The 16,542-nt window shown below is 43.1% G+C and overlaps 1 protein-coding gene across 3 annotated transcripts in view; it reads right to left on the reverse strand.

The window, feature by feature from the left end:
- Positions 1 to 4,245: 4,245 nt before the first annotated feature.
- qkib (QKI, KH domain containing, RNA binding b) overlaps positions 4,246 to 16,542 on the reverse strand; it is a 92,201-nt gene continuing 79,904 nt past the window's right edge. The window contains exons 5-8 of one of the 3 annotated variants that reach the window (XM_029753052.1): positions 15,085 to 15,172; positions 14,119 to 14,406; positions 11,599 to 11,673; positions 4,246 to 7,541 (exon numbers count right to left, since the gene is read on the reverse strand). In XM_029753052.1, coding sequence (XP_029608912.1) covers positions 7,525 to 7,541; positions 11,599 to 11,673; positions 14,119 to 14,406; positions 15,085 to 15,172 — 468 coding nt within the window. In that variant the 3' untranslated portion in view covers positions 4,246 to 7,524. Of the gene's footprint in view, positions 7,542 to 11,598; positions 11,674 to 13,259; positions 13,421 to 13,748; positions 14,407 to 15,084; positions 15,173 to 16,542 lie in introns of those variants that run through there. The other 2 variants (XM_029753051.1, XM_029753050.1) reach the window with 2 other exon arrangements.

Here is a 16,542-nt window from a genome sequence, read left to right on the forward strand (position 1 = left end):
TAGGCGGTGGTGCATTGTGCCAATCCCTGATAAGGCTGATTTTAATGAGGTGAAAACCAACAAGTGCCAAACAAAGGGCAAAACGATTAGATAAGCAACAAGCTAATTACTCACTCTCACAATCAAGTGGAGCTCATTCTCTCTTATGTGATGTTTAGGCTACAACATCTCCCCGCAGCCACGTTCAAATCAAGGGTTCGGCTAAATACGGAGAAGGGGATCTCTGCCCGGCACACGCTACACGTCGATAAAAGTGTTTCATGGCATTGTTTTCCTTCTCAATCAGATGCGTTTCATTTGCTTTGGTTGGAGAACACGAAGTGAGAAGGGTATTTTCAAACAGCTGGAAATTAAAACCGTTCTAAAATACTGAAGCGAACTGAATACAGAACATTAAAAAGACCGCTGTATTATTATAACATATTTTAATAACTTTTTTCTAAGAGCGGCCAGGGGACACATGGTAAAGACACTAACAGAGCTAAGAGTTTGTAATGGTACTATGGTATTGACGTGACTGACGCCAGTAAGGTGCCGCAATGCATCACTTTTCAGTCTTCCCAACCGCCACCAGAAAGCTGACCAAGATCCCAGCCAGCGTCAACATGAAGGTCAAAAGTGCTCTGGGACATACTAAGGTGATCCCTGTGTGGCGACTGAACACACTCCCAGGACTCTTTACCCAGTCCCTGCAAGCTCCGCTTTCATCCTCACTGCCAGTGCTGTGCTGCCTACCCCTCCCTTAATAAGGACATTTACCTACTTATTAGACCCCCCCCCACACACACACACTCTATTATGTTACATTAGGAGTAGGAGGGGGGGCATTCTCCAAGTTGGGATGGGAGGCGGTGGTCTGCAGATTTTGATTCAGGGGGAACATTATTTCAACCATTCTCTCTCTCTCTCTCTCTCTCTCTCTCTCTCTCTCTCTCTCATGCAGATTCAGAGCAGCAGTGGGATGAGTACTTCTGTCTGATCTGAATGATCCCCACTCTGGGGCAGAATATTTGGATATATCACAGCCAGAGTCTGGTGCTGTTCTGTTGAATAAAACAAATGGCAGGGAAAGACAAAAGATTATATTCCGTCTGTATCGCTGAAGCGTTACAGATTCCACGACAGAAACGTAAAGGTCATTTCCGATTGAGCCGGCGTGTGCCGTCTCCGCTAACATGGGAGCACAGGCTTTACATTTCAATCACGTTGAGCACAAAGTACACTATGATCGCTGCACGGTTCCTGCACGACCTGTGGGTTTCTGCTGGGAGTGGCTGAAGCAATTCACAGATCAATCCGCACAGCGGAGACGCCAGTATTCTGCTCTAACCCTCCTCTCCTCCTCGTCCTCGTCTACCCCATGGCGTGGCTGTGTCGCTGTTATAGCTGCTGTTGATCTGTGTCGGGGTGAACTTCAACGTTTTACTTCTCATTTCTCCTCCTCAGCAGTTAAAATGTGATGCCCAGAGAGCCTCACATGTACTTTAACACTCCATAATGAGAGAGCGAGAGAGAGAGAGAGAGAGCGAGCGAGAGAGAGAGAGACAGAGAGAGAGAGAGCGAGAGAGAGAGAGAGAGAGAGAGCGAGCGAGAGGGAGAGAGAGAGAGACAGAATCCCACAACTCAATCAGAGATCCGGGTGCCAAGCTTTTTACTTCTTCTACACAAACACTTTCATGGCTCAACACCCGGTGGCAACACGAGATGCGATTTCTTCCCCCAAATAGCCGCCAGGAGCCCCGGCACATCTTATCAACACAGAGCAGAGGCCCACTGCAGCCCAGGCAATTTAAACCCTGTGATAGACATGGCAATTCCCCTGGATAGCTCCGGATTGGAGGATGAGGACCGGGGAGAAAGAGAATGAGGAGTGAAACAAGGAATGTGAACCCAGAAAGGGTGAGGGCTTGTAATGTGCGGGTGTGGACAAAGTACGCGTGTGTCTGTGATGGAGGGAGACTTGTGAACTAGTTGCCATGCTAAGAATGTTTAACAGGCGTAACCGGTATAACAATAACTTAACTCATAACAGCAGGTTGCTAGAGCAGAGGTGTTGTTGTGTGTTTTTGAGTAGAGAGAGAGAGGCATTCGAGCATCTGAGGATGCCTCATTGACTTAAAGATGACAGCAGATAGTAATCACACAATTCCCAATGACATATCCTCCATGCCTTCCAATGTCAGATAGTGTGAAGGAGGGTATTGATTTGCACTCCACCTCACATCTGTACCACACTGTGTTCCTGTCCGCTTCTACATCGGTGATCAGAGATAATCTTACCACCTGTTCGAAGGCCCATTTTGTGGTCTCCTTCATTGTGTAAGATACGTTATAGACTGGGTGGTTCGAGCTCTGAATACTGATTGGCTGACAGCCGTGGCATATGACATCAAGTCAAATCTAATTTTATTGGTCACATACACGTGGTTAGCAGATTTTATTGCGAGTGTAGCGAAATGCTTGTGCTTCTAGCTCTGACAGTGCAGTAAATATCTAACAAGCAATCTAACAATTCCACAACAACTACCTACACACAAATCTAAGTAAAGGAATGGAATAATATATACATACAAAAATATGGATGAGCAATGACTGAGCGGCATATGCAAGATGCAATAGATGGTATAAAATACAGTATATACATGAGATGAGTAATGCAAGATATGTAAACCTTATTAAAGTGGCATTATTAAAGTGTCTAGTGATCCATTTATTAAAGTGGCCAATGATTTCAAGTCTGTCTGTAGGCAGAAACCTCTCTGTGTTAGTGATGGCTGTTTAACAGTCTGATGGCCTTGAGATAGAAGCTGTTTTTCAGTCTCTCGGTCCCAGCTTTGATGCACCTGTACTGGCCTCGCCTTCTGGATGATAACGGGGTAAACAGGAAGTGCCTCGGGTGGTTGTTGTCCTTGATGATCTTTTTGGCCTTCCTGTGACATCGGATGCTGTAGGTCTTATGCTGTAGGTATCAAACCGTATAATACGGGTATGGCAAAACATTTATTTTTACTGCTCTAATTACGTGGGTAACTAGTTTATAATAGCAATAAGGCACCTCGGGGGTTGATTGTATATAGCCAATATAAAGGGCTAAGAGCTGTGTCCAGGCACTCTGCGATGCGTCGTGCTAAGAACAACCCTTAGCCGTGGTATATTGGCTATATACACCCCCTTGCGCCTTATTGCTTAATTCACCATTTTGTCAACTCACTAGGCTCCTTTCTCATGGTTATTCTGGTAAAGCCAGTATTGAATATAAAATGTGGTTGTACACAACGAAGTAGTTCTTCCAGTAGAATATCCTGAAGTTGAATTTGTTTATGACCCTTGACCTACCAAAATTGTGCCACACCCACCACTTGCATTTCCCTCCATTTCCATAAACTTTCTAGGCCAATGAGAGAGAGCTTCGTTCTTCTGGGATGTCCCCATTTTCTAGGATTCGAAACGACCCCTCCATACATCTTCAGAGTATCCATAGCAAACGATGGTAAATCCTTCTGAGTTTTTACCCTGGATGTAGAGGGGAGTAGCAAAGTGAAGTCAACAAAGCCACCCTGAAAAACATTGACCTTAGCATCTCATATTTACTTTCAACTTGGGTATTTTAATTGGGGGTTTGAAATGAAACACAGATTAATACTTTGGCCAAAGAAAATAAGTTCATGAGAAGTCGTAACATGATTTTTCAAAACTATTTCAAGAACTCTGAAATTGAGGGATGTTGTATAAGTTACTATTAAGAGAACAACATGCTTATAAAATAAGCATCTGCTATGTTTGATTGAATCAAATGGCCCAATGGTCTAAGAGGCTATATTCCTTCATAGATATGGTTCATGTGTCACCTAACACTTCATAGCTGCAAACTACCACTACATTATACAGATGCATGATAATTAAGCAATGACCAGAGGAGGTGTGGTATATAGCCAATATACCACGGCTAAGGGCTGTTCTTAAGCACGACGCAACGCAGAGTGCCTGGACACAGTGCTTAGCCGTGGTATACTGGCCATATACCACAAACCTCTGAGGTGCCTTATTGCTATTATAAACTGGTTACCTACGTAATTAGAGCAGTACTAATAAATGTTTTGTCGTACCCGTGGCATACCACAGCTGTCAGCCAATCAGCATTCAGTGCTCGAACCACCCAGTATATAATAACTCCTATAGCCTCTGTTTCTTTAATGATGCAGTGCCCTCAGAATGGTAATAAAACAGATATTCTTCATTAATACGTCTGTTTGGAATCATTTATTAAATAATACTGGCTAACTCTAACACGTCACAACAAAACACGGGAGGAAAGGAAAAAGTTAAATGATCTGAATCAGTAATAGAGATAAGACTTTGTCAAGGAGTCAATTTAATGCAGTGTTTCTTAATCCTGGTCCTGGGGGCCCAAAGGGGTGCACATATTTGTTTTTGCCCTAGCACTAGACACCTGATTCCACTAATCCAAGGTTTTATGATGAGTTGATCGTTAGAGGAATCAGGTGTGCACCTCTTTGGTTCCCCAGGACCAGGATTAGGAAAAAACAGATTGAATAAACTACAAAGAATCTCAAATCAAACAAATATCGTAGCTGCTTTTGTCGTTTATGTAAGTCATTTAACATTTTTTTTTCTCACACACATATAAAATAAGATAGAAAAATACATTATAAACTCGTAACAATGGCTGCAAATACACATATTGTTTTCTCATAGGAAATCATTTGGGTATGGTCGCACACCATCCATGGAGTAAATGCTAACACGATCAGTTGTTTGACAGCATGGTGTCCTTCAGTATAACACGCTTGATTTGCACACTCAGAAAAAAAAACACCAGGTCAAGAATAATGCTGTCAAAATGGCACAAATAAAAAACCTCTGATAATAGCATAACAGTAACATTACTAAGGGATGGGATGCCATTCATTATTGGTTCTGATGTATCTTCACTCACAACCAATGAAACCATTTGTTTGCTACCATTCTTTTATCGCCAATACAATTCTATGTAAAATATTCATATTTGCCTCGCTTCAAAGTCAATCCATTATCTTATATAATAATGACTTCTGATAACAATGATAATAACACTTATCATAATAATGATTGAGAATCCATACGTATTCATCATTTATAACTGATTATAATAATATGCCATTGCACTACAGAATCATTTCGTAAACGTAAATACTGTAACTGAAAAGGAATGGCACACATGAAGACAATCTGAGACACAGAAACTCTTCATACACCACCAGAGGCCTTTCTGTTGCATAGTAAATAAAGAGGGGGATGTGGAGCGATCTTTCGGTGCAGACCAGGAAGTACACACAGGCTTTACAGTCAATCACTAGCTGCCACAATCACATAAACCCTTCACCTCCAATTAACACCGAGCGTGTCGAGTCAGCAGTAAGACTACAGACCCAATACTCCTTTATGGGAAGTAAATCAGGAGGGCAGAAACAGACACGTCCTCATCTAATGGGATAGGTGGTAGAGAGATACATCATGGTAGAGGGATGCGGGATGTCAGCTCTACCGGTAGTGCGATGTCTATGCCAATGACAACTCCTACTGAAGGCAGTCCAGAATGACACACAACAAAACTAACAGTAAAGAAGATGCATATCAAGATGTCCTTGTTTGTAAAACCTAGGAACTGCCATGAGTAGCATACTACTGGACATAATAATTGGGGAACTCTGAGGCTCCTCCTCAACAGGATGTTTTATCATATATTTGTCCCTTTAGGACAGGGTTACCCAACTGGCGGCCCGCGGGCTGAATTTGGCCCACAGGGGATTTTAATTGCCCCCCCAAGACTGTAAAAACATAAGCAAATCAGCTGATTTTAATTTTGGACATCTCTTCCAAATTATTACCACGCATAATAGAGTGATATGTTTTAGTCAAATATTATTTCTGTTTGGGCTTCTTGTGGTCAATTTGCAGTCTACAAATTATTTGTAGTTATGTTCCAGCCCCCTGACCATGCACTTCAAAAGAAATTGTCCCGTGGCTGAATCTAGTTGATGATCCCTGTTTTAGGACATTGATAGGACATTGTACCAAAGGGTCTAATGCCCTAGACTCTGACACTATTGGTATATTACCGATATACTACTGATATTACTACTCTATGGAACCACCAAAAATGACTTGTGTATCTACCTAGAGTCACACTTAAACGATGGTGGAAGGAGACCTACTGTGTCTGACTAGTGTAACAACAAGGCTGAGGTGACTGACTCCGTCTAAGGGCCTTTCTGTGGCTGACAGACTGTGTGTACTAACCTGGCCTGCAGCTTAAAGGCTGATGATGACACATTCAGATATCAGAAACCATAATAAGGCACTTTGTTGTTTTTCCACTTCAGTTAAATGCTCAACCCCGAAATCAAATGAAAGGTTGTTTTGGTCTTCACCTCTCCATCCACAGAAAGAAAACAGGATTGTTTTCATGACATAAAGGGTTTAATTTTAAATTTCTCTTTACAATACATGAAGATATAAAAGACTATGTTTTTGAAAAATAGATATTTCTCTTTGCCATGAGCACCCATGTATAATAAAAGTGTCTATTTTCATTACATAGGTGTTCTCTCCCCCATTTTTACACATGTATCTACAATTTAAATACATTTGTACAGCAGATAGGCAAGCATGGCTTTTACATCCTAAAAAAAACTGTTGACCGCAAGATCTTCCTTCATGGTAGAAAAACAACAACAATGCCAGGTAACGGGACAGGTACTTTACCTTCTATACGCTTGATACTCTTTGTTTGACCCCTAGTCTCTCTTCAAGTCCTGCTAAAATGAACCCCCCTCAATTTCCATTTCATAACAGAACCAGGATTTCATAGAGAGTCAGTGAAGGGAGAGGGGTAATCAGTTGGCAAGGATAGATGGGTGGACAGAGAGAGAGAGAGAGAGAGAGAGAGAGAGAGACAGAGAGACAGAGAGAGACAGAGACAGAGACAGAGAGAGAGAGACAGAGGTGCATGCACTCTGCTCGGAAGGCCTCACCGCGCTGCTATACATTCAGAGCCAGCTACGTTACCATGACAGTGGGAAAGTCACCTGGGCGACATGCGTACGGTGGATTTGGGCGGTCGGAGGGGTGGGAGGGGCCGCCTTCTTCATCTTCAGTCCGGATGAGGCGACCAGCCGTTACCAGGGTGTTTGAGTATGGTGTGGTGTGTTTGGAAGTTGCCTGGCTGGGGACTCGTTCAGGGATGCTCAGAGGGGGCATTTCAGACCTTATTGCTTAACAATGATTCAGTGCAGGTCTAGAGCCAGGGTCAGTCCCCCTATTAAGCAGACAGGGCAGGCAGGAGTGGCCCGCCAAGCCATTATAGTGTGTCCATTATTCGGCTGATGAGAAGCTGTGCCATGACTGACTGTAACGAGCCAAGGCTGCTTTATGTGTTCTTTCTTTCTACCGGAGAACTGATCTGCGGGCAGGCAATGGCCAGGTCATCATGTGTGAAGAGTTCAGAGGTCAGAAGGTCAGGGGTTAGTTGCCAGTGGCGGCTGGGGGGAGGGTTAGGAAACAAACAAACAGAAAGGAGAGAAAAATAATAAAGGAGAGAAACAAAAAGGAAAGGAAAGAACAAAGATTGAGAGGAGATTAGTCTCGGCTAGTGACAGCAGGATGACAATATGACTTAACCAATCAGAGCTATACCTTGCATCCATTCAACCCACCATACGATTTCTCCATAACCGGGACTGACCAACTTACACGGGTCACAATGTGTTTCCATATCTTTCGCAACACCTTTGACCAAAGCCAGAGCACTGGAGCGAGAACGTTGTGTAAAAAAAAAAAAAAGGAGAAAAAAAAGGAATCCATTCTTTTGTTAGTATAGATACAGGACAATTCATATGGTGGGTTGATTGAATCCAATAACTTAGGAATAACTCATCTATTTTAATACAGTGTCATAAAATCATGAAAGCATGATTTTACATAATATGAACGACAGCCCCCCCCCCCCCCGTCGCTCAAATGTTAGAAAGGAGGAAATTTAAATAAGACAATAACAGTATGTCTAACTGTTAGTAGCAGTCAAGTGAATAGACAGTAAATCAAGGCAGAGGGAAAGATCAAAATGAGATGGAGGAAGGAATAGTCTTGGACAACAGTCAGTAAAGTTATTGTTAACTGACTGTTAATAGTCATTACAGCCCATCAGAGGTTCAAGAGTCAAGTGGCTAGTGGTGATGGAAATGAATATTAATAAGTCTTATTGTTATAGAATAAATGAATTTAGAGAGGATACAATGAGAAATTCAAGAAGACCACATCATTGTGGACAAAATAATTTAGGGCCAAAACAGTGTGTATAGTTTTTTTTTTACTCAATATAATTTTTTATTGCCTTTTTAAAGTATGTTTTCTATTTACAACAAACATGAAAATCTTTGCCTTTTAATGATACAAAGCAACACTACATGGTATTTTCTAGAATAGCACACTAGCCGTGGAAGTTTAAGCTGTGAGCATGCTAAAGCTGTCACTTCAGCCGGTACCCTCAGCTTAGGGGACAATAGACAATTCACAGGACACATAATATAAAATGCACTTGCATATAAACACTGAAAAGGTCCTGTCTTTTGTATAAAGCCCTAAAATATATTCAAAAATATAGGACATTTTCTAAAGTGGTTCTATAAAGCTGCTATGTGTCTTTCCTACAAATAGCCCTCTAGAATAATCCTTGCTATTTCTTTGCAAAATACAAGTAAAATCTGACATTTCATATACATTCCTGCTTTATATTTTTAATATATATATTTATATATATATTTCAAGAAGCCACAAGTATATACTATTTTCTTTGCAACAACAACAAATAAAAAGAAGCTTACAGTAAAAACATAAAAAAAATGTCTCAAGGTGATTTTCTTTCTTCTCAATAAATGCATTCATACTCTGGCAATTTCTCATCCATAAAGTGGACCCTAGAATTCTCTGTCCACTCCACAGAGGTCTGTTTAAGACTTCTTCAGCTTAGATCACACATGTATTCATTTACTCATTTCATCGTCTGAGGTTTGTCGTAGTTTTCACTTTTTAAACATGTCTGCCCTTCTGACTGGAGCAGAAGAGATGAAAAAAAAAATGCTTTTTACTTTTTAAAATCATTCAGTGCAAAATAAGTTCTGTGGCGTAGTCTCTCTTTTCAAACGAAGCAAAATGCAACAGATGTAAAAATAACAGAAAGGTGTGGCTTCTTCACCAGATTGACAAGAGACTGTAAATCTTACTGTGTACTAAGAGTTTGAGAAAACTGTGTATCGTTGAGAGCTGTTGGAAACGCTTTCAAATGCACTGTAAAATGTCCGGAGGAAAATGTAAATCAGAATATACTGTATAAATCTCTAGACCCAATTGATGTACTTATTTGACACTATACTGAAGACTGTTCAACATCTTTGCCAACATGAGCTGATAAAGAAACCCACATTTCAGATGCCATTTTACATCTGCCTCCTCCCCTGCCTCCATCAGAGACAGCCTGCCTCTAAACACACAGGTTTGACTGGTTGGCCTGCGTTCAATCCACCTGCCTCATGGTTCAACATCCGAACCGCACTGGTACACAAATGTCAATCATATTATATTGTATTACCGTAATGTTTGGATAAAGTGTTGACCAAACTTTTAATGGTGTAAAACTGTTAATCAGAGTATGGGGCCAAACCGATGAAAGAGGTAGATTAAATACAGGCCTTTGTGCAATTTAATCTGATGTTGGTTTCTCATTAATTATGTCAGTGTTACCTATCCGTTACCATTATCATATTTTTTTACTGTTGATTAAGTTTTGACCTTTTAGTAATAATATGCACTTCTTAAGTAACTCCATGTTACAGATCCGTTTTACATGACTTATTTGTTTTAGGGCAGATTCGGCCTGTAATGTTTTCAGAGGCAATTCACAGTCTGCTCTACAGTGAAATCTGAATATCCTTAGATACAGTTTGTATAATATACCGTGTGTATCTGAACTTTTTTTGTAAAGAATATCACTGACTCATTACTGTGATGGATCATGTTGATGATAGGCATAAATATGTTTTCTTTTTAAGAGTATAAGGATTCAAGCAATGTCCAACAACGTATAAAGTGCGACACTATGACTGTACATGATGAACATACAGTGCTATATGTTAAAGGGATAATTCACCCAAATTACAAAATGGATTATTGTGGAAACTAAACCAAAACATGTGTTGCTGTGTCATACCTTGTCCGACTGCTGACAGGGTAAAGAAACCAATATGTTATTTTGTCATTTGGGTGAACTCTCTCTTTAATTGTTCTATATCATTTAGCAGCAAAAAAAAGGTGATTCATTAATTGGTTATTGAACTTTCATTTAATTTCACTGGATTGTTCTATTTCAATGTATGTACTAAAATGTAGCCTTATTGATAAATACACTGCTTGTCGGCTGTTTTCAATTGGCATTGGCATCAAATCTCCTGGCACATTGCAACCGTTTCCTTGATAAGGTGCAATTAATTATCTGTAATGAAATGTAAACGTGATGATACACAGTGTGTGTATGTACGAGGCACACGAGGCACACACTGTTTGAAGCACTGAGGTCTAAGGATGAACAAGAGAAAACACTGTAGACTACAGAGCCTGCAAATTCCTAGTTGCCTGTGTAACTTCACACATGGTTTCTTCTCGAATAACTTCCTCAATTATTCTCAATATTCAGTGAGGGTAGGGAAAGTTCTGCATGGATTTAAATAAAGAGGGCAGGAAATGGGTAGACTTCAGAGAGTAAAGGGTTTGGCAGTTGCGTTGGTTTACCTATCTGCAGAATAAGCTATTTCCTGTCTAAAGCCCCACCACGTGTCCACCCCTCTCTACTCATAAGGCCGTTGTTGAGACTTTTGACGCTAAATAAACAATTTCATTTTGTTTCTAAATTGCTGTAGTAAAAATGGGAAGCTACTGCAGTCCAATTAGACAGTGAAAAAACCAAACAGGATATGACAGGTTTACACCCACTTTTGTGTTGTCTTGGACAATTAAATGGGTCAGATTCTCCAAAAAGTAATTTCCGCAAACAAATAAATACAAATGGACATACTTGATCAATTATAATGTAACATTATCCACTTAATAAGGAGTTGAAGACTTAAGTGCATAAAATTGCAACCTTCTCGTTCAACAGAGGGGGGAAACTAAAACACAGGTAATTGTATCTTCTTTCTTTTAGAAGGGGTATAGTCCATTATTTGTCATCAACATCATGTCAGGTTCATAAAGTCATCGAAATAATGGAGTGGAGTAGTTTGTTTTCTAAATGCAGGTATGCGTGTTTGTGTCTCTACCTAGATAGCAAAAGCATCATTATCCTACTGTGTTGTGGTCACTATTCCTCAGAATCACCTAAATCACCGTTCTCAGAGGCCAAGACTAGGAAGGGGGTGCAGTATGTTGCATCACATCACAAACTGGGACGACTAGCTTAACAATTTGTACATATTGCAAAACAGATCAGGACCGACAGTGAGCAGGCATGAGCAATAAAACACAAAAGCGTATAGGCGCTAAACTAACCTCTGTCTGCGGTCACTATCCTTTGGTAAGGATGGACCCGCAGTTCGTGCCTTCGAACTTTAGTAGTCACTGCACCTGCTCGGATTGCAACAACATGACCAAAACAAGGATTAGGTCATTTCCTCCTTCACCGTTTCCATCGATTCAATTCATCATATCATCAAGGCTTATATATGACCAAAGATCTAACAAAAATTAAGAAAAATCATTAGAAATACATGTTAAGGCACAAATTATACTCATATGTTTTGTTGCAACAAGGAGACATATTGGACTTTAGTAACATCCATGACAATGGAGTAGCCTCGACTGTAAGGATCCATTGTTTACTCGAGTCCTTGCTACAGATTCGCTGACATTAGGCATTTATGCATTCACACACGCACGCACGCACGCACACACACACACAGAGGGGAGCTTTACTAGTCACATAATCTCAGGTTGAGCATCAGGAAGTGCATCTCTCTAGTTATTCGTTTGAAATATAATACTGATCACTCCCTCTCTGGTTAAAGCCCAGAGACGAAAGCTTTTAGGCACATTTGCAGTAATAAAAAAAGTAACATCTCTTATTAAAAAATAAATGGAAAAAAAAGGCAATGAATTAAGTGATTAGTAAAGCGAGACAGTATTTGTATAGATTCTCAAGCCCAGACATAGCAGTCAGTGAAACAACATATACATGTGTGGATGTGCGTGTACAGGATGCACACACACACACACACACACATAATGCATGGTATAAAGAGCTGTGCCTCTTTGGGGAGGTTTGGCCAGTGTAAACATCAGTAGTGAGGGGGTCTGTCTGTCTGTCTGTCTGTCTGTCTGTCTGTCTGACTGACTGCTTTAGGCCTGACTCATGGTTCGATATACTAAAAGGCCGCTGTGAAACAAAAGTGTCTGTGTGTTAACACTTAGATCGAATGAGGGGCTCAGTAAGGATCCTTGGAATTCTTTTAGCCTTTCGTGGGGGGAAGCCACACCTATAGAATAAAGGAAGGGGACGGGGAATTAGTGCCGGGAGTGTCTGGCGGTCCTTTGAGAAGCATCACACGCCAGGCCCTATTCCCAAAGCCATTTTAGGACATTCCTTTTGAGTCGATACAAAAAAAAACGCTATACAAAAAAGGGCCATGTTGTTCACTCACTGACTGTTGTTTCGAGTGGCTACACTTGAGCTGAAAGAATAACTCGGTGAATATTATGATAAGAGTGAAGTAAAGACTGTCAGCGTGGGGACAGAAAGTCCTAAAATCCCTTTGTGAATAAAGCCTGTCAAGCCTGCAGGTGCCTCGTCGCCAACACACCCCACCACTCCCTTGGCTCTGTAACCCCTCTGTCCCGACCTCCGCTGACCCCTGACCTCATGTTACCCCTCCCGATGCCCCAGAGCCACACCCCCAAGGGGGGTCTCCAGCAGTGTGGGGCTCAGTGCTTATTCTCCCTCATCATCATACACAGATATATCATCATCATCATCATCATCATCATCATCAGGACAGGAAAATCAAAAAGGGTTGATCAGTAACACACACGCCACTTTGAACAGACGTTAAAAGAGGAAGGGCTGAGGCTTCCCCATGTGGCTTGTGGTTGTTCAGAGAGGGCCGATCCTCGACCAGTCCAACGTGTGGTGGCGGGGAGGGAGGGAGGGAGGGGGGGGGGGGAGGTGTGTGTGTGCTGTGTGAGGGGATGGAGGGAAGGAGGGAGGTGTTTCTTTAAAAGGGAGGCCGGTTGGAGGGCTCTCCTCGCTGCACAGTGATGGGAAAGTGACAGGTCTGAAACCCCAGGTAGAGGGGCAGCTCTTCGGCCTTTGAGGACGCTGTATTGGTTACACAAGAGAGAGAGACAGGGTGAAATCTTCGCTGGGCTCCGCTGCTCCTCGACCCCCCCCCCCCCCCCCGCCCCTCTCCTCACAGTAACACCCCCTCTCCCTTCACCCAGACACACAGTTGGAGGCTTGGTCCACTGCACTGGGCAGAAAACTGGCTGCTACGGTACAGACTGACTATTTAGAATGTGCTCAACCCAATTGGACAAGCTGCTGTTGGCATTTTGATGTATTGATAGCAGTTCAGGTTTACACTGTGCCTTTGGGAGCATTCTTAATGGAGTCACGTTGTGTTGGTAATATGATATTTCTAATCTGATTTTCTAAAGTGGCTTTTTCAAAGCTATAGGGCCGCGTGTGTATGCGGGGACCGGGAGAGAGGAGGGTAAGGACCTTTTCCAAAATAAAACAGCTACCTCTTATAATTCACGTCGAGCCAGTGGAGCACTTAACAGCCTATTTATTTATGCACACATTACTTAAAGGGCTTTTTAGATGAGAGAAGTGTCTCGTGACAGTGAAAAGAAAGATGCAGTAAAGAGCTGGAATGTTTTTTTCTGTTGCTGACTGGGGGGGGATTATTTAGGAGGTGTGGCGCAGGATCAGCGTGGGGGCGGGGTTCCACTGGCCGTGGGGGTGGTAGTGTTGGTGGGGGGCTGCGGGGCAATCGCAGGGGCACGCATTCTTACCTAGCACCCCGCTGGAGTCGATGGGGTACTCCAGGATGGAGGTGGCAGGGGCCAGCGTGTAGGGGTAATCGTAGGGCGACGCGTATATGAGGCCCGCCTCGGGACCCTGGGTCATGACGCCCGGGTGGGGCGAGCCGTTGGGCATGCAGGTCTGGATCTGTCGGATCAGGGGCATTAGGGTGGGGCCGGCCGGGGTGGGCGTGCGCAGGGCATTCTGGGGCATGGGGGCGGGGCCGGTGATGATGCGGGGCGCCTGGGCGTTCGCTGCAAAAGAGAAGGCGAGGGCAGCTGGAGTGAGCGGGGAAGCACAGGAGGATGAGGAGAAGAGAGGGATGTGTGGAGAGACAGAGAGGGGAAGAGAGGAGGGAGAAAAAGGAGGAGACAAAACAGAAGTTAGCATCTATCACACATATCATAGGACACACTCAAAGCATATCAGATAAGTCAGGAATAGGAGAACAAGCTACATAAGCAAACTGTTGGACACACTGGCCTTAGCTTCCACTACACAGCATTTAGCACTATGTGAGAGAGGTATTCAAGGCTTGCCTCCATTCATCTCCAGTATTGAGTTAGAATCTGGCACAGAAGTGCTGGCTGGGATTTGTTTAGGACAAACACCATGTGATTGGAATGACGCACGCATCTCTCTCAGCGACACAAAATGGACGCCCAGTCATAGCCAGACCTCCTCTCTTCCCCCTTCAAAGAACTCGACTCGACCGAGTGCCACCCAATAGGAAAATGCACTGAGGTGAATGCTGAACGTGGCAAGCCAAAAGCACCCTCTGTTCAAAAGCACCCTCTGCATGGCACCACACAACACTCTTCACTTGTTGTGAGAGAAAAGGAGCAGCTTGAATTACACCCATGAGCTCCCGGACACACAAAGGGCTGTTCTACTGTGTCAGTCAGAGCCTGCTCCCCCCCAGGGAGAGGGAGGGGGAGCGGTGATGTCATCCTTACGTGACTTGATGTTGGCGTCTCGGTAGGTGCCGTTGAGGATGGCCAATTCCATCAGCTGCATCCTCTTCAGGCTGTCCTCTCCCTCCGCCTGGAAAACACAGACAGACAGACAAAACCTGATGAAGGTCTATGGAAACTGAAATGTCAATTTAATGGACAGATTTATTTAGTTTGTGAGACATAAAGATCACCAGTGTGCTGGAATTACAGAAACACATATCGAATGGCGACTCACGTCTGAACCCACGTGGATCCCACTGAATAATCTTCTGACATCCGCACACACACACACACACACACACACACACACACACACACACACACACACACACACACACACACACACACACACACACACACACACACACACACACACACACACACACACACAGCATCCAAATCTACAGAACAACCAAATGGTATCCTCCCACACCACACCACAGACAGACATAAACTTTCCCACCAATTTAAACTGCACAAATTGTTGAATTGTTTCCTTTGTGCTCCTTTCTGTGTACTGAAGCCATTGATTGGCAGTTTAAAAAGATCCAGCAGCTACCCAGATCTAGATCCAGCAGCAACCCAGATCTAGATCCAGCAGCTACCCAGATCTAGATCCAGCAGCTACCCAGATCTAGATCCAGCAGCAACCCAGATCTAGATCCAGCAGCAACCCAGATCTAGATCCAGCAGCTACCCAGATCTAGATCCAGCAACTACCCAGATCTAGATCCAGCAGCAACCCAGATCTAGATCCAGCAGCAACCCAGATCTAGATCCAGCAGAAACCCAGGTCTAGATCCAGCAGCAACTCAGATCTAGATCCAGCAGCAACCCAGATCTAGATCCAGCAGCAACCCAGATCTAGATCCAGCAGCAACCCAGATCTAGAACCAGCAGCAACCCAGATCTAGATCCAGCAGCAACCCAGATCTAGATCCAGCAGCAGGGTAATCTGCCATAGCATCTTTAATATTTACATCCACTATCATCGGCTCATCTGCCAGAGTAACGAATTGGAGGAGAAACACTTTGTTCATCAGAGTCCAACTTTTTCACATCACTGCGTTGTTTAATCTCGATGCCTGGAGCAACAATTAACTTTTGAAAATGTAACGCAAAATGTTCCCTTTATCAGAACTTTGATTTGGAAAAATGCGGTAAAGTAGAGAAGATGAGGGGAAGGAAAAGGCATTGACCTGAGATGGTACATTCTCAAGCCCCATACTGTGTGTGTGTGTGTGTGTGTGTGTGTGTGTATGTGCGTGCGTGCGTGCGTTCGTGCGTGCTCGCGTGCGCAGTGTCTATAGAATCACAGTAAAAGTACTTTCGGAAAACAATCTGAGCCGAGTCTCAAATCCCCAGGAGCCAAATACAACAAATAACTCAAAGGCCTCCTGTATCTAAACATCAATACTTTAACAAGTGACGTCTGCAGTGATTAAAAGTCTCTGAAGA

The sequence above is a fragment of the Salmo trutta genome, chromosome 5, assembly GCF_901001165.1.
Source record: "Salmo trutta chromosome 5, fSalTru1.1, whole genome shotgun sequence".
In the NCBI taxonomy this organism is placed as follows: Eukaryota; Metazoa; Chordata; class Actinopteri; order Salmoniformes; family Salmonidae; genus Salmo; species Salmo trutta.